At 39.7% G+C, this 20,556-nt stretch overlaps 1 protein-coding gene across 1 annotated transcript in view; it reads right to left on the bottom strand.

Moving 5' to 3' along the window:
* The window catches only part of cin (Molybdenum cofactor synthesis protein cinnamon), a 37,447-nt gene extending 35,817 nt beyond the window's left edge, over window positions 1–1,630 (bottom strand). The window contains exons 1-3 of the mRNA XM_071584837.1: window positions 1,059–1,630; window positions 789–925; window positions 480–667 (exon numbers count right to left, since the gene is read on the bottom strand). Of these exons, the coding sequence (XP_071440938.1) occupies window positions 480–667; window positions 789–925; window positions 1,059–1,092 (359 nt within the window). The 5' untranslated portion in view covers window positions 1,093–1,630. The remainder of the gene's footprint in view (window positions 1–479; window positions 668–788; window positions 926–1,058) is intronic.
* Window positions 1,631–20,556: the final 18,926 nt, after the last annotated feature.

Genomic DNA, 20,556 nt, shown 5'->3' with positions numbered 1-20,556 from the left:
AAACTCAAATACACCAACATATTTATCAGTTTTGGCCAATGACTGATTTAATATCTACCTTGGTTAATTTACTCAAACACTACGGTGGATAATCATATTGTTTTTCTGGATGGTTATAAAAAAACTCAATGTTCAATAATGGTTTTGGTGGGTGAAATTAATTTAAATAACAACAGATATTGTAACCAAAATGTAACATTCTGTTCCAGAAAAATGTTTGCATTAAGTTGAAAATAGAGTAGCTTACATACAGTGGTCTTACTTATCATCACACGATTTTTAAAAAAATCTACCAAATTTCAGCTTTACCTTCGTTAACTGATAGCGTTAAATTAAAATACACTTAAAAGAAAACAACGATACATTCCTTATCGAATATATTCCCGCAGAAACACAGCAGAATACAATAAAAATCTAATGCATTAGTCAGAATAATGAGAACATAATGTGTAGTCATTACCCCTCATTATATTACTAACCGTGAAAGCATGGCAAATGGTGTTTTCTGCATGCTGTAATTGAACATTGCCATTGATAACCCATTTGCCTCTTTATGGATAACATTTCTAGTGGCCTCAGGAGTAACATCACGAGAAGCAAAACCTGTTCCTCCAGTAGTAATGATTACATCCAACCTATGATTGTCAGTCCAGTCAATAAGTATATTCTGAAAAAGTAAGACTATGTTCTACACCTTTTCACCAAGGGGAAGATAAAAGGCATTGCGATATTCAACCATAGTGAATTGAAAAATATCCTCAACGCGACAAAATACTTCTATTAATTACCTCTATGGACTTTTCCTCATCAGGAACACAATACCTCAAGACCACTTTTCCATTTAATGACCGAGACTGATTGATGAATAACTCGAGGTTGTCACCACTGTGATCTAAGGCCTTTTTGGAATAACAACTGTCGCTCACTGAAATTTAGCAAAAAACAGCACAACGTTATAATATAAAGTAAGCATTGAAAAAAATGGAGCAACTAGATAATTTAATTTTCTAAATTAGCAACTTAGCCCTCATTTTACAAATTACTTAACGTATACCAACCTGTTAGAACACCAAATCGAAACAATGAATCCATGGCAATTTTATTACCAAGAGCGGGTCAATACCTCATACAAGGCACTCTATTCTCTTTAAGGACGATAAATTCAACCTTGTACATTGGATAAACTACACTACTTTCTAACAAAGTATGAACGATGTAGGACGTAGAGTAAACACGAATTACGTAATACTAGTAAACTATTTCTTGGAACGCATATAAACCACTTGTCTGCGGCATCATTAACTATCTGAACTCCTTATCATTTGTTGACCGAATCCTTGACCTGCATCTTTTCTCGTTCAAGTTGCTGCGCTGCATGCACATAATAAACCATTCCACAGGTAAAGATACAAGAGGCGATGAAAGTAATTTTTGGAAGGTGTGTCATGGCAAATATACCATCAAATGCGACAGAGAGAAGACTATCTCACAATAATAATTTGAACATTTATGTATAATTTACTTTGAATAGGTTGAGTTATTTAAATACACTAATAATGGCATTCTTACAATGTAAAAACTAAAATAATTGAAATACCGGCTACAGTTTGCAACCAGCATGACGACAATTTTTGACCTACCGGCTGTGTGCTGTAGTGCAAAAGCTTGCCGAGCCAAGTGGCTCCACGCTGAGTCGGCAAAGAGCGCCAGGTGGATAAGATTTGTACAGAATCAACTTCGTAAGGTAATTTATAGAATTCGCGCGAAAATTAAAACTCAACTGAATTTTCAGGATAAGGGATGGTATCGCGCAGCATTTGGAGCAGGCAATCAAATTACCAAGGAAAAGAATGAAAAAATAGCTTCAATGAAAACACTTCGAACTGAACCTACCTTTTCAGGTGATCAAGTTGATTAGGCACCAGGCAGTATTAACCACTGGGTTCTATTAATTATAAAGATGGACAAAAGGTTAAGAAAATTTCTATGAATGATAATCTGCGGACTGAGCTTCTGATGGAGGACACTCCGGTCAAGGGAGTCGAAAGATTTGAAGAAATCGAGATAGACGGTATCTAGCTGCCGACTTTGTAATTGAATACACAGTAATTACAGGTTGGAAGACAGCTAAATTGATGACATTTGATGGACCAGGAAGGAAGCCATGTCGGTTGATAGTCAGAAAAGGAGACGTAAAATACTAGAGGTGGTTTCAAATGGTACTCGGCTTGCGGAAGAAAAAAACGGGAAGCAAAAAGATGGCATGACAGATACGTCAGTTTTTGGGCCAGCTATAATCATGAGGATAACTTTGTCGGTCAAGGGAAAAGCAAGAATAAATAGCAGGCCTAAAGGTTACGAGAGAAGAAGAGAAAGCACAAGTATGTGCGAATATAGGACTAAGACCATCGGGATCTAGTGAATGATCAAGGGATATTTTCCAAAGGCATTCTAAAACCTCCCGAGGATCGGTCTGCACAAGGGATAGGCAGTTCTTACAGCTGGAAGTCAGCTAGTGATCACGTGTGAGTGGGAGATTAAAAGGAGGCGTTCGACATCCTGAAATTAAATTGAGAAATAAATTTGACCTATCAGCTTCCATAGCACCAGAGATTTTATAAAAAACTTCGTCAGGAATCCGTGAACGATCAGATTAAAAAATACTAGAATTTTATTTGGGTTGGGAATAAATGATGAAGATAAACCCTCCGTATACTGCTCTAAATCACGACGAATGGGAAATTAAAAAATAATATGTAATTAACTATATGAATGCCGAGTATTTTAACATGGAAAGGTCTTGCAGAGGTACTTAGCGCGATTTCTGTTCCCGATAACATGAATCGTATCCAATTTTAGACAAAAGTGAAATCATTTTGTCTTTGTCAAAACAATAGGAACTAAGTCTATTGAGATATTCTACAGGACGAGTACAGGGAATCTTCTGCTTCTTTGGGAGAAATTGAGGAGAGAAAACCACTGAGCATGAGGTTTATGCAGCGGTTTGCGTCCTCTCAGCGTACCTTTGACCAGCCATAGAAAGGGAGGCTCCGGTGGGGAGGCGTCTTACTAGGATTTACCATATGCATCTCCATGCATTTATGGCAGAGAAACCGATGGAAATATTATTGATGGTAGTGGAAGCGGAGAAAGCATACCCGGTCGTGTTTTCTTTTGCCTGAGCCGCCAATTGGGCACAATATCAATCATGATCGTCGGCAAATCAGAGGAGGGTTCTAAAGTTTTTTTTTAACTAGATGAAATACTCTTTGAACGCATATGTGACCTATTTATTCACACATTACAAGCATGTGACCTTTTTATTCACACATTAAACTTTGCAAAGATTAAATTTGATGTTATATCGTTAGCTTATTTCGTTATTTATGTGTTGCTGTAAATTATTTATATGCAACTGAAAGTATGAAATTATTATTAAAACTATTACGTATTTATTTAACTGAAAGTTTCACTGATTTGGGTCAAGGTTATTTTTCTGGAGTGACCGGAGCTCTGGGTTTACGTTTCTTTGGCATTGTTTGCCTCTCTTTTTTTAAAATTTATTATCATCTTATTGCTGTGATACAGGAGATAAATGGCTTTCCATACGCCTAATATGGAATTAAATAAGCCTCGACTGATGATTCGTCTAAGCAAAATCTAAATTTCAAAGCGGCGTCGCGTGCTACCTCCATCACAGTTGGACTGATCATGTTTCAACTTGCAAAAGCAACCGCTCACTTAGTGTTGTTGTCGAATCAATGAAACTTGAACCACACATAATTGTAAACTATACATTGAGCTAACAATATAATAAAGCATTAAATGAAATTCGTGCACAATAAATTATGCTAAAAAGTTACGATAACTTTTTATTGGACAGTTGTCGTGTGTATGGATTCGCAAAAGCCCCGAATTGATATTTAATGCCCAAACAGCCATTTGCTATTTGAAAAAACTGCAGATGGAAAAATAATAATGGAATAGGTCAGTACGGAAATTTTCCTCACTATTTAAGGACAAAATTAACTTGTATGTAATGGGAATGCAATGCTGCCTTTCTGCGCGAAATCTTGATGCTCTGAAATAGTAAGAATTTTTCTGTTTATTGTCTCGCGCAGAAACGGTGGGCAGTACACGTGTGCGCTGCAGCGAGGGATGGTAGATGCGAAGACAAACCTCATCCCCGTCTCCAACAGATATCAGGTGGTAGCAGAAGATAGCCGTAGTATCTGCAGCCACGACCTCCGCCCCTGTGAGGACACCACCGAGAGAGAACAGAGTGGCAAGGGGGAATTCTATTGATAGGCAGTAGCAACGTCAGGCGTGTAATTACGGAAAAGGGCAAACCTTAATGGTGTGAACCAATGCCTGACGGCCAGGTGCACTCCGATTGGTGGCGTTTCTCAGGTTACGAAGGCGGTTGGAGCCACGGCTGCGAGCCATGTCTCATGCAGGCGTCAACGATGCAATGGACCATGGATCCGAGGAGATTCCACATTCCATCAGGGAGTTGAACTCTGAAGTGAAGGGGTGGGTGGTGTCGAGGGGGTTGAAGTGTCACTCGCAATTTGCAGTCTTGTCCCGAGGATTCACCGTAGACCTCTGGTTTAGACCCGAGTGGAATACATTAATCAGAAGAAGTTGCATAATTTATGCAGCAATATCTGGGCCTCCTTCGTAGACCTTCGGCTGGTAATATAATCTATCATGTAAGAACACTGAGCCACTCTGGTGTTCATTACATATCTAAAGCCGCCAGGTGTGTAGTGGGGGAAGGATATTCGAGCATTGTAGAGCTTTTTTTAGATAAAAGAGTAGGACAGCGTGTAAGCCAGATAGTGGGCCCCTAAAGCCCTCGTCGCCAAAAACTTAAGCTTAAAATGAAATGACGGTCGGTGCCAGAGATGCATACAATGCTTTAATTAGAATCAGAAAACATCAGACGGAAAATTTAATAAGGCATTCGATAATAATATGAAAACGGTCTCCATTAAATTGTCAAGGAAACCTAATTACCAGAAAAAATACCTGAATTAGTTGTAAAATGCTGAATTTAAAAAAAATAATTTCGCTAAATATCATCTCCTTATTCAAAGCACATACAACAGCGGCCACTATTATTGGAGCCGAATGATGGGTATCCACTGAAATCGTCGACGGTAAAATTTTCCCAAAATGATTTTCCGTGCACAGAAATGACATGGTAAATTAAATCATGGGCACTGTTTTTATTTCAGTAAAAAAGGTGCCTAAGCTGGCCTAAAAGGATGCCAGATAACGGTTTGGTAAGTGGTTGGTGTCCAATTATAAGTCTTCAATCCAAAAGAATCTAAGTTTGCGCATTTTACGAGTATTACTCATGCGCATTTTCGTAATTCCGCAGGACGACAAAGTTAATTCAATATTAGAACCAAAGAAGCTAATCAAAAGTTTTTCAGCCGAAAACAACAATCGAAGCATGCTAATCGGTGGGTATTTCATTGTCCCATCTATTGACTGGAGCCATTATTGTTTTGAAATAGAGGGGAAAGGTAATGCCTGTGGGTCGCTGTAACATTCTTTAACGTTGAACTCCATTCTTAGACTTGTCCCTTCATCACTAGGAGTTTTAGTATTCTTGATTTCTTAACAACGAACGTACCCGAAAATGTCTCGAATTAGAAAAATATTTAAGGGATTAGCGACCACAGACCGGTAAACGCTAAATTTTCCCTAAAAGAGGCCAGAAAGATTTACTTATTTAAAAAAAAACGGGCAATATAATGGCTTCAATTGCTCGCTGCGGAGTTCATTTGTAAAACTGAAGAAAGACAGAAAATACTAAGTGTAGTGGAGTCGCTTCCATGGCATCACGCGTTCAGCTGTCAACACGTTCATTCCAAGTAAATTTACAAAGCATAAAACAGAACTTAGATGGCGCAACGTGGAAGTTAGAAGTCATAAAGACGTCAATGGATATGCGGCCACACTAACATAAAAAAATATTAGGAACTATACCTCTAGCGATGAACGAAATGAGATCATTCATGATAATATCTAGGACGAATTACAAGATTTCGGAAAGCGTTAATGGAATTCAAAAGGAAAAAATTAACTGAAAATTTAAACGAGAATCCAAAACATTATATTCCTATGTTAGAGAGGGCCAGGAAAATAAGTCTAAATTTAAATCATTATAAAAACGATAAAGGCGAAAGAGTAAATAGCAGTTTGGAAAGGCCAACTTATTAATTTTTTTTTCGAAGCGTTTTCACCTATGTCTCAGATAGCTTTCCAAATAGTTTCCGCTAACAGATGCCCAAAATTGAGATTTCATATAATGAAATAGAATGTTTGCCTAAATACATTAACCCCAGGAAATCCTCCGGGGCCGACCAAATATCAGCTCGTATTGTTTAGGAACTAGCGTCGGAACTTGCGCCATATTGAGCTATCATATTTATATGTCAGAAGTCCCTAATATGTGTAGATCACAAAATTCCCAGTGATTGAAAACCAGCCAATGTAACTCCTATATTGAAAAGCGGAGGCAGGGAGAAATCAAGTAATTACAGACCTATTTCCCTCATATCCATATCATTTAAGGTCATGGAACATATATATGCTAGTTTGATAGTGATACACCTCGATAGTTAAAAGTTGTTAATGAAAAACCAGCAAAATTTCCGAAATGGCAAATCATACTAGGCACAACTTGCGCTTTTTGTTGATGATATTTTTGTTTCGGGAAAGAGTAACGTTCCAGTGGATGCAGTTTTTCTAGATCTTAAAAAAAGCCCTCCACAATGTGTCTCATAGTAAACTACACAATACACCTGAAGCCTATGACATAGTTACGTAAAAATATCCGGGGATGAAAAAAAACTTTCATTCAATGATGGTGCTAGCTCTAATGCAGTAGAAATCACTTCAGATGTTCCCAAGGGCAGTGTCATCATACCTCTTTTTTCTTTCTTTAAGTTACAGACATTAACTCTGAGGTTAATTGTAAGAAACGCTTATTCGGCGTAGTTTACAGAGGTATCCGTAGTCCTGAGGATAAAGTAGCTTTATCAGATGACTTTAATGCTATAACACGTTGGTGTGACCCATGACAATTAGAATCAGACTTAAAAAAGTGCGTAGTGATGAATTTTTCAAATAAGAGCAATTCTCTCCCGAACGCCTACTGAATCAAGAATACCGAATTATTATGTGTAGACTCGATTAAATAGTTGGGTCTTAACCTCACTCGCGACCTCTCCTCAGTGTAATACGTACGGAAAATATGTGGGTAAGCAAATAAATAATTAGGGTTTATTAGAACAATATCGGTGAGATATGAAGAGAAAGTTAAAGAGAAAAAATGTTATCTTTCTCTAGTTTGGCTTCATTTAGAATATACTGTTAGTGTATGGGATCTTCATGAAGTTAGATTCGTTGTCGAATTTGATCGCGTGCAGCATAGAGAAGCTAGATTTATTTAAAGTTGTAATGGTATATTTTGGCGTTGCATACCTGGTATGCAATCACCTCCTGCCACACGCCCTGATGGTGGTTTGCAGGCTGTAGAATATAAAAATGGAAAACACCAAATTGTGCAACCGAATCTTGAGTAACCATGAAACTCAACTTAAGAATGAATGTTACATGTTTGCTATGCATTACCTTACAATTTTGAAAAAAGGAACCACGAATTAAAGTGATATGAAGAACTTTGAAGTGCTCTTGAAAACGGTTTCGTCTGCTTCATGTCCATTTGTCTTTTTCATCAGTTTTACGCATTTCGTTGTCCACTTACATATGAAAATAATATAGTTTTCAAGGTACTTTTCTGGAATGTGTTTATAATTCTACCGCCAGTTCTTTTGGTTGCAGACATTCGTCTTTCTCGTGCTTCCTAATTGTCTGATGACGAATCCCTCAATTTAGAAAATTATTTTTATTTTGAAATTAATTAATTGTTTCATCCATCGTCCACACAACCTCTGACTAAAAGTTTCTCGCAAGTTGGAAAGTCGACCATAGCAAAAACGACTCTCGACTCAAACTGTTTACAGGAAAAAGTCGCTTCACGGACCGACGGGTCTCTTCTTCCGTCCTCCACGTTGTTTTGATATCGTTTTATCCGCTTCACGGTCTTGCTACCACCCTCTTCTCCTTGCCCAAGTGTCATTTCCCGCTGTGGGAAATGGGCGCTCCTTGCCTCCCATTTCCTTTTTGTAGCGCTCTACGCCCGGAGTGCGCCGGAGGGCAGTTTGTGCTGTAATTGACGTTCTTATATGTTCTTGTTTGTAAAAAGCCGTTCCCTGTCGGCTTTCCTTTCTTGAGAGGTTAAGATTTCATGTTTCATGGGCCGGCCCCGGTGGCGGCGGGGTAACGTCCTCGTCTGCCATTCCAAGGGTCGCGGGTTCGATTCCCGCCTGGGTGAGTTTCGCTCCATCTAGGGCTTGGGTGTTTGTAAATGTGACCATTGTTATCGTTGTTAATAGTTCGATGTAAAGGCCAAAATGTGCTGTTTTCGGACTTATACTGAATAAATAAATAAATAAATAAATGTTTTATTCCTAGTTTTCAGTTTCTCTTTCTCGCCAACCATACTTTTTCCATGTTTCTTTCTTTCAATGCTATGCGTTTCTTATGTACAATGACCGGCAAAGGTGAGACTTCGCTCGCCGGGACGGTTTATACTTGTCCGTTCGGGCAGTAAATGAACATTTCGGGCTGGAGTGACACTTCTAAGGAGCGAGTTGTGTCGATGGACGGTATAAGAACCTGGTTGGTAAGTCAACACCACTCTAAATACAAGTCTCGTTGCGTAGATATAGCTTTAGAATTCAACCTCGTGACCTTTTAGGGATGCGAACTCAAGATCAAGGCATCTCTCATATCCACCTTGCCATAATAATAATTGTATTGTTGTAGGTTATTATCAAAGTATGCCTCACTATTCCCATTGCTAAGGGGGATCGGATGGTGCGGTGGCTAACGTACAGGTTTCCCCTGTCCGGGTTCGATTCCCGGAGGTAGCAGATTTTTTTCAGTGGTATCCCGATCAATACTTGAGATGTTTTGTGGAGAGCACTTTGAGTGAGTACGACGTCCATCGGATGGGACGTTAAACTGCGGACCCCTTGGCGCCTTTCGACAAGAGTAGGCTAATGCCGACGCCGGGTTTCTCTCCACCTAATGACCTTAGCTATCGGTCGCCTCCTCTAAAACTACAACTACCATTGCTGAGTTAGTCATTAACGTTCTCTGGGCCTTGAGAAGGACATAAGTGACATATGTACAAATCGGAGATCATGTGTTATCGCCTGAAAATCAACTTCTGGCTACGGAGTGTACGATTATGTCTGCGTAAGGGCCATAGATCACCTACTTCAAATTTTACTTCTAATCTGATTATCTCGATATTCCGAACGGCTACAATATTTCAGTTAGCTGATTGTAGCAAGGCATAAATGAAATTGAAAGCATATATATATAAAGCATAGAAAGCAAGTTAAATTTACTAACTTACATGACATCAGGTTAATAATTAAGGATGGACTAATGAGAAGTAGTAAATTCTCCCAAAGTTGACCCTTAAACCATTTTTTTACGTAATACTTATATTTCTGACTGGAAAGTAATGACTCTGAGGTTATTTACGTACTCTCTCTTGTTTCAGAATAATTAATTAGATAATACGTAACACTAAGGGGGGAATGTGGTTTGAATTATTAAATTAATACAATTTTAATAAAATAAATTTGTCGAAATATAATTCACGTTTGACTATGACAGCTCAGAATGGTCCCGTGTTACTCTATCTCTAACCCAGGCCAATTACGTAAATACCATTCATTTTATTACTGCTGTCAAAAACTAAGAATGACATTTGGTTTCGTGCCGTCAGAGTGCGCAAAAAATCATCAGATCGTATAAGTCTAGTCTTCTAAGAAAATCAGAGTAATGGCATTTTGTTGGGAAAGCTTTTGGTCTGTGAACAGTATAATTGAAATCTTTTTGGGCCCATTTCCCCAATGTTGTGATATGACCCCCCCTAAAATTAATATTTAAAAATATATTTAAAATGTGTTTATGTATAAGCGTAATTCAAAACGGAAGCACCTGCAAGCTTCTTGTGTACAACAAACTACACACTAACACGAGGGCAAGTAATTCCTGACCACTGTCATAGTAGCAACTGCCAAGTGAGGAAGTCCACAACTGGACATTTTGTTAGAGTCAAATTCGTCCACCTAATTTAATCCGTCTATAATGGTAGTAATGGCGAAACTTTTATTCGGAGACATACTGTAATTTAGGAACGCCCGCAGTGTTAATAGTATTACGGCATAAATCTACAAAGGTTGTGCGACCTCATGTTGTATTAGTGCTGTAGTGAAACATATCATCCTTCGAATGCTCCTCCGCTCAGCAATATCCATTGGTGAAAACAGTATCTCAAGCTATACTGCTGGCGTCTTTAGGTCATCAGAACTTCACTGTGATCGCAAAATCACCCGATGACTGATACACATTGATTGAAATGCCATAAAGGCCTCAGATGCAACAGCTTTGAATTAAACCCCAAATTTTTAAATTATTTGGATGGTACATAACAATTGAATTTATTTCAATATTCCCGTAGGATTAATTTGATATATTTCAACGAGGATCGATTCGACACATGCGTTCTCTCAAATCTTTATTGTCTAAATTAAGACCCATTTTTGCGCACTATCGATCTTTTGACACATTCCTCCAAGGAAGTTGACAGACAAACTTATAACTGACGTATTTGTTTACATTCTATATTGACCTTCTTAAGTTTATTGAAAATATTCATAGATGTTCTTTGGACTTTTTAATTGCTTCTTTGTACTACTTAATACTTCAATCTACTTCGGAAAATCAGTTACATATACAAATTTAAATTCATGCATCATTCATACAAATATCGGATGGAAGTGCAGGCACTTCTTGGTTTCATTTGAAGTAAAACAGCCTATATTCAAGGATTAAAAGTAATTTAAAAACTTGTTGTTCACATTTTATACAGCAATTTTCACATTTCTACAGGTTTCCTTCATTATCGAACGTTTTTCGTCTTTCAAGTGTGATTTATTTTACCTTCGGACGTTTCGCGTCCTATGCTGGGCACATCATCAGGAAATGACCGGGAGCCAAATGAAGCACACAGAGAAGCCGAAAAATGTTTGACAGTACGTAGCGCTCTTTACATAAAGATGAATATCTTCAGTTTTACGATCTTTCTCTAAAATCAGAAACCATAACAAGAATGTAGCAATCGCAGTGCCACAATTCGATAGGTGGACGTGGTAGACAATTGGGTGGAGCCCTAGGATAGTGGCTGGAGGTCCCAAGTTCTATTCCGGTTAACTACCCTGGTTACCCTCAGCTTCAACCAAGTTGTGCAAATTTTCGAGTACCAGATCTTCCTGAAAAACCATAAGCGGCACGGGAAAAGGAACCCCTAAACTAATTCTTGCATTTTAACAAGCCGTTGGGCTTAGTACTAGGTGAGCTGTACCCTCATCTATTAAACCAAACCTAGGGTTGATATATGTGTTTCGGTTAACTCTAATAACCGATAACATAAACGTAAGTGCATATGCAGAAATTAGTATTGATGAGAACGTCTAAATCATTAAAATGAGCGGGGATATTGCATGTGTGTTGAATCCATATACAAAACTGGTTTCTTAAGAAAAAGATAGTTGATAATCTAGATCCAAACTCAAACTATCTAAATATTTAATTTGATCACAGAACTTGTCAACAAGTTTACGGGGAGGAAAACTACATGAATTGCAAAAATAAAGCAACAGGTAAGACAATAGACTCGAATGTTGAAACAAATTGACACCGGCTATCAATTTATATTTAAGTCAGAATAAATTCGACATGGATTTGGGAACAAAATTACTTATATTCTTTATTTTATTAATTAGAAAAACCAAGGAGAAAGAAGGAAAACGTCCTTCACTGCAACTTACGCTTGCCTCGTATTGTGTAAGACCATAATAGAGACTGACTAGCTGTAATAACATAAGAGTTAAGAGACCCTCTCCTCAAGGATGAGCCATAATAATCGGGATATTGGTGGAAAGCATCATGGGCAAAATCAACTCTTACCACATAATATATCAATGCAAAATGGGAATGAGTCTGTATGGGTGCGTACGAGTTTACAGTTCGTACCCATTTCAGTAACTATGCTTAACATATATCGCCAGGGTCTCTCTTACACTATATTCGTTGCTTATTCTATCAGCAAATTTGTGAATCAATCACTTTCTAAATGTTTAAAACCGTCTGTGGAAAAAAGGAACCATATTCAACCTATTTACCCTCTTCAATACCAGTTGTTCAATATACTTAGGCTCTCTTTTCCCCTGATTAGTATTTCTTCCAGCTCTTCGCATACCTCTATTTCTTTTCCGCATGGGCTGAACTTTAGAACATAGACCTCTATTATCATTGTGCCATTAGATTTCTTTTAACTTGATCACCGGGACCTTCATCTTTTCATTATTCTCGTCATTGTAGTGTGGGTTTCTCGGAAACCCCCACTATCGGTTAACTCTCCCAAGGAGTACCCCCCAGCATGCCAGACAATGTATGGTGATGTAGGGCGGGTTTCTCGGAAACCAAGACAAGACAATGTCCGCTACCCAATTCCCTTGTTGCTACAATGTAGCTATTTGGAAGCCATCCCTCCCCCCGAAGGCGCGATGCCTTATAAAGCGAGACGATCCTGGAGCAGGGTAAGTACAAAAGACCAAACATGGTGTTAAACCCCTAACACATAGGAAAAAAAAATAATAAATAATATATAAATAATGAATATAATGACAATTAAAAAATGGAAAAGGGAAATAAAAACGACGCTGGATTGGTAGTCCAGGAAAAGACGGAAAAAATACACAGGACACAGAGCAAAAGCCCAAATAAGGCGATCTCTGAAATAAAAAAGCCGCCTAAAAAACGGCAAGACATCTTCGTCGTAGGGACTCCATTCCCAGGCATTCCCTTCCCCATTCCTCACCCTATGCCATGCCTCTGAGTCCGTCGGTCGAGCCTACGACCACACCAGAGACGCCCAGCCTTGCCCCTCTCGCTCGTCCCTACTCCCCGGTCCCTGAACTCCATAGCTTGAAAAGGGTTAAATAAAGACTCATAAACCGAATACGACTCTCTCATTCTGTGCTACGCTCCCACCAATGACGCCGCAGCCGCCAACCACGCGACATCATAATCTCCATTATGGAGTTATTAAGCTCTCGAGATAGATAACATCACATAGAGAAGAAAATGAAATCAGACAATGAATTTTTATACCAACTTTAGAATAATAAAACAAGGACCGGTAGAAAAATAAAATATTGGGCTATTACTAAGCATTTTTCATATTCGTTCATAGAGGTCACCTTCTGACAGGCAGCTTTATGCCCATTATACCTCTCAGCACCACATATTAGTTTAGGCTGAACAAGAGGTCAAGGTTTAGTGATTTTAAAAATTAAAGGGGAAATTAGCATGTGAGTCACCCTGAAATCACATTTTACATGCCAAAGCTAATATTAATGATATATTTACCTGTCTGGCAAGCGGAAAGTTGCCTCAAATCTCTCCGAAATGTACGAAGGCGGGAAGTGGGAGCCCCTGGACATTTTTCTGCCGAGAATCTCGGGAATATTCTACGAGAGAGCGGCGAAGTCGGAGGCGCCCCTCATCCGGAAGGTCGCCGACATCCACGTCTGGCCGCGGGACCACCACAAGTGCCCCCTAGCCAGTTTGAACACCGCGAGCGCCCTTTCAGCGCAGAAGAGGCCAAGGCTACCCTGTGCTGGGAGGAATTGGACCGCCCTGAAAACGCGGGAAATTTCTCTTCGTCTAAGTAGACTTGGCGGTTGGAAAGGCGATTGGCAGCGGTCTTATAATGGACCGATGCAGTCAAGTCATGATAATGATTATAAGTATACTGATATTCCGTAGTTTCACCTTCTTCATTCTATGAGCGTGTTTTTTTGTTTCTCTTTAATCGGTAACCTTGCCACATAACTTCTTATTACGAGTAACAGGGCAGAATCAATATGGGAACGGCAAATGACTAATGCGGTATCAGAAGAAACTTGAATAATCTCGAGTAGTAGTAGTAGTATTTAGGGGAAGCGACCGACTGCTGAGGTACTTTGCGCCATCAAGGATGGGAGGGAAAGGATGAAGGGTGGAGAGAAACCCGGTGTCGGAATTAGCCTACTCTTAACGAAAGGCGCCAATGGGTCCGCAGCTTAACGTCCCATCCGACGGACGGCGTACTTACTCGAAGTGCCCTCCACAAAGCACCTCAAGTAGGGATCGAGATACCACTGAAAAATATTCAACACCGACGGGATTTGAACCCGAGCCCTCTGGGTGGGAAGCCAGTACGATAGCCACCGCTCCAATCCTGATCCCCGAATAATCTCGAAAAATGCAGATTAGATTTAGGTATTGTATTTCTGTTTTAATGGAAATATAAAATTAATAGTATTGTATGCACGTAAATGAAAGGTAGATATAATAAATAACAGCAGAGCCTATATGATTACTTAAACTTAATTCCACTATATTTTCGAAACTATATCACTAGTTATAACTTACGTAATGTTAGTAAAAATGACCATTTTCAAGAGTAGGACTCCAATACATGCATTTGCACCTTAGAATGAAGTTAAGTACTTATGCATTTACGAGATAATGTGAAGAATTCTATTCAAACCGGCATTTATTGTATTGCCATTTCTAGACGATACTTTAATTACTTAAACTTGAATTTGCGGATTACAAGTCCTTATTTCTCATACATTAGTAAGTTGAGCTAACTACAGGATACTAACATATTTCATCTCAAAATGAAAAACGAAATTAAAATGTGCGAGGTTTAATCTCTTGGAAGTGAAAGCTATTATGCTAATGGACGGAACACGGAATGAGAGAGTCGGACGTTTGCGGACTTCGGAAGTAGTCCCTCGACGTACACCCCCTGCTTGGCGAGGGAAACAAAGAGGTGGGATTAATGCTGCTCAGTCGGACAATGTCTTGGCATCACAATTCATTGAAAGAAATGAGCTCGTGCTTCTCGGTGTTTTGCTGCGAGAAATCCGTTCGTATTTATGGCCACACCAGCCTGCTACCTACCTCTCTAATTTGATATGTGAATAAAATCCTAGAACAACATAAATTCATCAGAGAGACAGAATTTTATTACTCTGATGTGCGAATCAGTTGAAAGGGCTCCATAATTAAGACTTTTTAGATGTAATTTAGAAAATTTGAATTAGGGGTTTTAATCACAACTAGTTATTATTCTGAAAGTCATGTTTTCTTAGTAACTTACTCTCACAATAGAATCTGCTGTTCAGACTCCAGATTAATATTACTATGTAATCAGTCAATATATAAGAAAAACCATCATTTAAAAATGATGGTGACAAACCAGAGAGATCAGACTTCGGCAAGAATTTGTTTTTACGAGGAAAAACGTGGAATATCTTTTGACGATAAAAAAGAATGTGGAATTATGCACCAATAATTTAATGAAAAGGGTGTTAGGAATAACCTTCATTTGGCTTTTTATGATTTCAAAAGCATCAATTGATAAGCAGATATTTTTCCTTTAGGTAAATTATCCAAAAAATAATATTTATGCATGATACCATAGACTGATCCATAGTCTTCATCATACAGGGAGGCAAAGAAAAATATGAGGAAAACAATAATTCCAAAAGGATATATTTTTAGATAGAAGTAATTGAGGGTTATAATTTCAATTGGGGGGAAGTAGACATTTTTGATGGACTCTTGTCATTAGGGAATTATTTAATAGAAATTATGACGATGCTGGAAAAAATTATTTTACCAGTTCATTTCTGTTGATATTATGAATGACTATACTATTTATTACTTTGATTTACCCATTGAAAACCTAACAGCAAACACATTGCATATCTTATGGTTTTCCATACCATGCAAAAACGCTACACTGGTGTGTTTTGAGTGAATGTATTTAGAGTGCTTTGATCTATTTTACACAGAAAATAAGAAAGGATATCAAAATATTTACGATAGTGTAATCTGTATTTTTCATATTAAATTTGCTAAAGTGCATACACACTCTGACAATACTTGCTACTCATTTTAACTAACGGTTTTTGTGCAAAATTCATTTCATATTCGAATGACCTTTACATTCAAGCAAACAAATATATTAATTCTTAACATTTTTGAATAATTCCGTATATTTTAAAAATATATTCCAATAAATACCATTCTAATAATTGAAGGGAATATTATTCGTTAAATAAATCTATTCTTTTGAGCATGGGACATGAAAATCTTTGGCCACTAAGTGCGGCCATCACATTTCACTACCTTTCCCTTTTTTTGGGGTAGGAACTAACACTATTCTCTCAAAATCTTCCGGCCGAATTCGTCTCTCATTAATGCCACAAATTAGCCTATAAAAACTCATCTACGTTTTTCTAGACTCCGCGTTAATTAGTTCCGCGAAAATGTTATTTATCCCCATAGACTTATTTGATTTCAATACAAATTCTGTCTCGCCATCAAATATTCGTGGACCTGCAAGGTCTGCCCCAAAAGTAATATGACTTATTTTTTCCTAGTTAGACGAACGTACGAGCTATGGTTTCTCTGGCTGAGTTCAAGAGAGGGACGTCTCAGGAAAGGCTGGAGGCCGGTAGCAGTTGGCTCCCAACCTTTGCGGATCGTTCGTTTGCGAAACCTCTATAACGTAGCCTCGTTACGCTCCGTAATGTTGGTACAGCGCTACTCCATCAAATTTTCGATGAAATTAGGTAAAACCGTGAAAGAGACTTACGCATCCGGTACGGATAACTCAATTGGTAGATCAGATGTTTTTGAGTGGCACAAGTTGTTTCGGGAGGGTAAAAAGACGCCGAACGTTTAGGACGACCTTCGACCAAAAAAAGTGACGGAAATCTTACTAGGGTGAAGGTTTTGTTGGACAGAGATCGCAGATTAAGTGTTCGCATGGTTTCTGAGAAACTTGGCATCCCTAAAAGTGATGTGCATTGACCTTTGACCGAAAACATGGACATTAGAACGGCGTGTGCGAAGTTTTTGCCAGGAGTACTCTCGGATGGGCAAAAGGAAACTCGCACGAGAATCTGCCAAGAGCTTCTCGATCATACCTCTGCCACCATACGGCCCTGAAGTTGCCCAACCAGACTTCTTTCTCTTCCCTTGCCTCAAATCCGTGCTGTAAGGGCGTCACCACGGCTCAGTGGAAGTGTTAGAGGAAGCCGTGACGAGGGAGCTTAGTAGCATTCCGGGCGCCGCGCCGCTTTCCAGAAGGTGTACGAGGCGTGGAAAACCCGCTGGCACCGGTGTGTGGACACACAAGGGTGCTACATTGAAAACGTATGAGTGAATGCATAAATTATGGCAATAACTTTTTTTAAACGACTCAGTCCTACTACTTTTGGGACAGACCTTACTCATCTACGTCATGTTCTCTTGCTATATCTAAGCTTGCTATTTTAATGTAATTATCATTTAGCTCCTCGGTGTTTTTTCCATAACTCTTGAATCTTTCACGGTTCAATTAATAATTTTCCTGTTATATCATGAATGCCCTCCCCGGACTACAACCTTGACGTGGTGGAAGGGCTTGTGCGTTCCGATGACCCCTAGAGCTGTGCTGGCGGGAGTAATAATTATTGCTCCTGGTAGGGTCACCCATGCCAGATAGGTCGAAGGTTAGGAGCCAGACGAAAGGTAGTCCACGCAGCGTCTGTTCCTCAGTGAGGCGGCTGCAATGGCGTCTGACCCCAGTGGGGCGGCCAGTAAGTGATGGTGTCACGTTAAAAACACTATTGAGGAAGGCAACGGGAAACCACCTCAATTATCATTCCCTAGAAAAATATGATGGACAATAGAGATATTTTGAGTCCTGGCAACCACGGGGCTCGGCCCAATCGGCCGTGTGTCGTGCCCGGCAGCGGGGGAGGCAAGGCTTCCGCGGTCGTCATCCCACGAAACCCTTGCAAGGGAAAACCAGCAGCAGCAGGACAGAAGACGCAGGAGAAGAAAACCAAATTAGTTAGAATAGGAACGTGGAATGTTAGGACAATGATGAGGACAGGGAAATTGGAGAATGTTAAGCGAGAGATGGAAAGGGGAAATATAGATATTTTAGGTCTATGCGAGGTGAGATGGAAAGATAGCGGGGATTACTGGAGTGATAAGTATAGAATAATATACAGCGGTGGGGACGAGAGCCAACGAGGGGTTGCCATAGTATTAAATGAAGAGGTAGGGAGAAGCGTAGTCAACATAGAGCAGGTAACGGATAGAATACTACTAGTGGAGATAAAAGCAGAACCGACGAACTTAGTTATTATTCAGGTATACATGCCACCGAGCAACCATAAGGAAGAAGAGGTCGATAGGATATACGATCAGTTAGAGGACATGATCGCGTGTGTTCCTGCAGGGAAACATTTGATAGTGATGGGGGATTGGAATGCGACGGTAGGCGAAGGAAGAGATGGTGATGAGGTGGGCGACTACGGTTTGGGCACGAGGAATGACCGCGGGGAGAGAGCAGTTGAGTTCTGCAGGAGACAGGGGTTAGTCATCACCAACACTTGGTTTAGACACCACAAAAGACGCAGGTATACATGGAAAATGCCAGGTGACTCAGGAAGATATCAGCTAGATTATATCCTGGTTAGACACAGGTTTAGGAATAGTGTGATAAATTCCCACAGCTTTCCGGGAGCGGATGCGGACTCAGACCACAATTTAGTTGTTATGAAATGTAGCGTACGTTTCAAAAAGATAAGGCAGGGGCGGCGAGTTAGAAAATGGAATGTAGAAGCATTAAATGGGTTGAAAAGGAAGGAATACAAACAGGCGGTAGAGAAAATCATGGAGGATGGTAAAGGGCTTATTACTATCGAAGAAAAATGGGAAATGATCAAAAAAGGGTTGTCTAAAGCCGCAAAAGACACTATTGGAACCGTTTACGCTAAAAGGACTAGGAAACCATGGATCACGGATGAGATGATTACAAAGATGGATGAGCGGCGAAAATGGAAGAATATAAATACAGAATTAGGCAAAATGAAGTACAAAGAATTGAACAATAAATTGAGGCGGGCAACAAATAAGGCAAAAGACGCATGGTGGAAGACGCAGTGCGAGGATATGGAAAGTCTCCAGAGGAAGGGTGAAATCGGTGCGCTGTACAGCAAAGTTAAATCGTTATCGGGAAGTAAGAAAGGAAGAGCTATGCTAACAGTTAGCGATAAGGCGGGTAAGGTAATAGTTGACGCAGGAAAGATCCAAGAGAGATGGAAGGAGTATATAGAAGAACTGTATAGTAAAGAACTCAGACCTACAAAGTTAGACATTGAAAAAGAAAATGACGTAGAGGAAGACAGCTTAGGTCCAGGCATACTAGACAATGAGATAGAAAGGGCATTAAGGGAGATGAAACTAAAAAAGGCCGTGGGGGTAGATAACATTCCCGTGGAACTTTTAAAATGCTTAGGGAAATGTGAGAGGAAGAGGCTATATGGGCTGATCCGTAGCATTTATGAGGAGGGAATCTGGCCGGAAGACTTTGTGAGAGCAGTTTTAGTTCCGATTCCGAAAAAGGTAAAGGCCACGTCATGTGAGGACTATAGGACAATTAGTTTGATATCCCACGCAGCTAAAGTTGTTCTCAGGATCATAAACAAAAGGATAGAGAGTAGGGCAAATGATTACTTAGGGGATGATCAGTTTGGGTTTAGGAAGGGGAGAGGTACGCGTGATGCCATTGCAGTAATGAGATTATTAATCGAGAGGAATATAGAACACAACCAGGAGGTATTTGCCTGTTTCGTAGATTTCGAAAAAGCGTTTGATAGAGTGAATTGGGAAAAACTAATGAGTATTCTGCAGAAAATAGGAATAGATTGGAGGGAAAGGAGGCTAATCCGCAACCTGTACATGTCTCAGACTGCTCAGGTGCGGGTGGGAAACGGGGAGACAGGATGGGCAGTGTTAGGAAGGGGTGTAAGGCAGGGTTGCCCATTATCACCGTTGCTGTTCAACCTGTATGCAGAGGAAATGATCAAAGAGGCATGGGAAGAACTAGAGGTAGGAATGAAAGTGGGCGGGGAATTCGTAAAATCAGTTAGGTTTGCTGATGACCAAGCTTTAGTTTGTCAGTCAGCCAAGGGGCTGCAAGCATTGCTGAGTGAATTGGAAATTCAGTGCGACAGGTATGGGATGAGAATCAACATTAATAAAACAAAGGTTATGTGATTTTCTAGAAAGAAAAAGGGCAAGCTTAACATTAAAATAGGAGGGCAAAAACTAGAGCAGGTAGAACAGTTTACGTATCTCGGTAGTGTTTTGGACCAACACGGTCAAAGTAGTAGGGACGTAAGGAGAAGAATTGCGCTAGGCAAAGAGGCTTTCACGAGGAGGAGGGAGTTGATGACGGGGACTTTGAGTAAGGATGTTAAGAAAAGACTCGTA

This window comes from Hetaerina americana, unplaced genomic scaffold, assembly GCF_022747635.1.
Source record: "Hetaerina americana unplaced genomic scaffold, ioHetAmer1.1.p SCAF_2, whole genome shotgun sequence".
Taxonomy (NCBI): domain Eukaryota; kingdom Metazoa; phylum Arthropoda; class Insecta; order Odonata; family Calopterygidae; genus Hetaerina; species Hetaerina americana.
The sequence above is the reverse complement of the archived record's forward strand: the minus strand, read 5'-3'. Positions and strand labels throughout refer to the sequence as shown.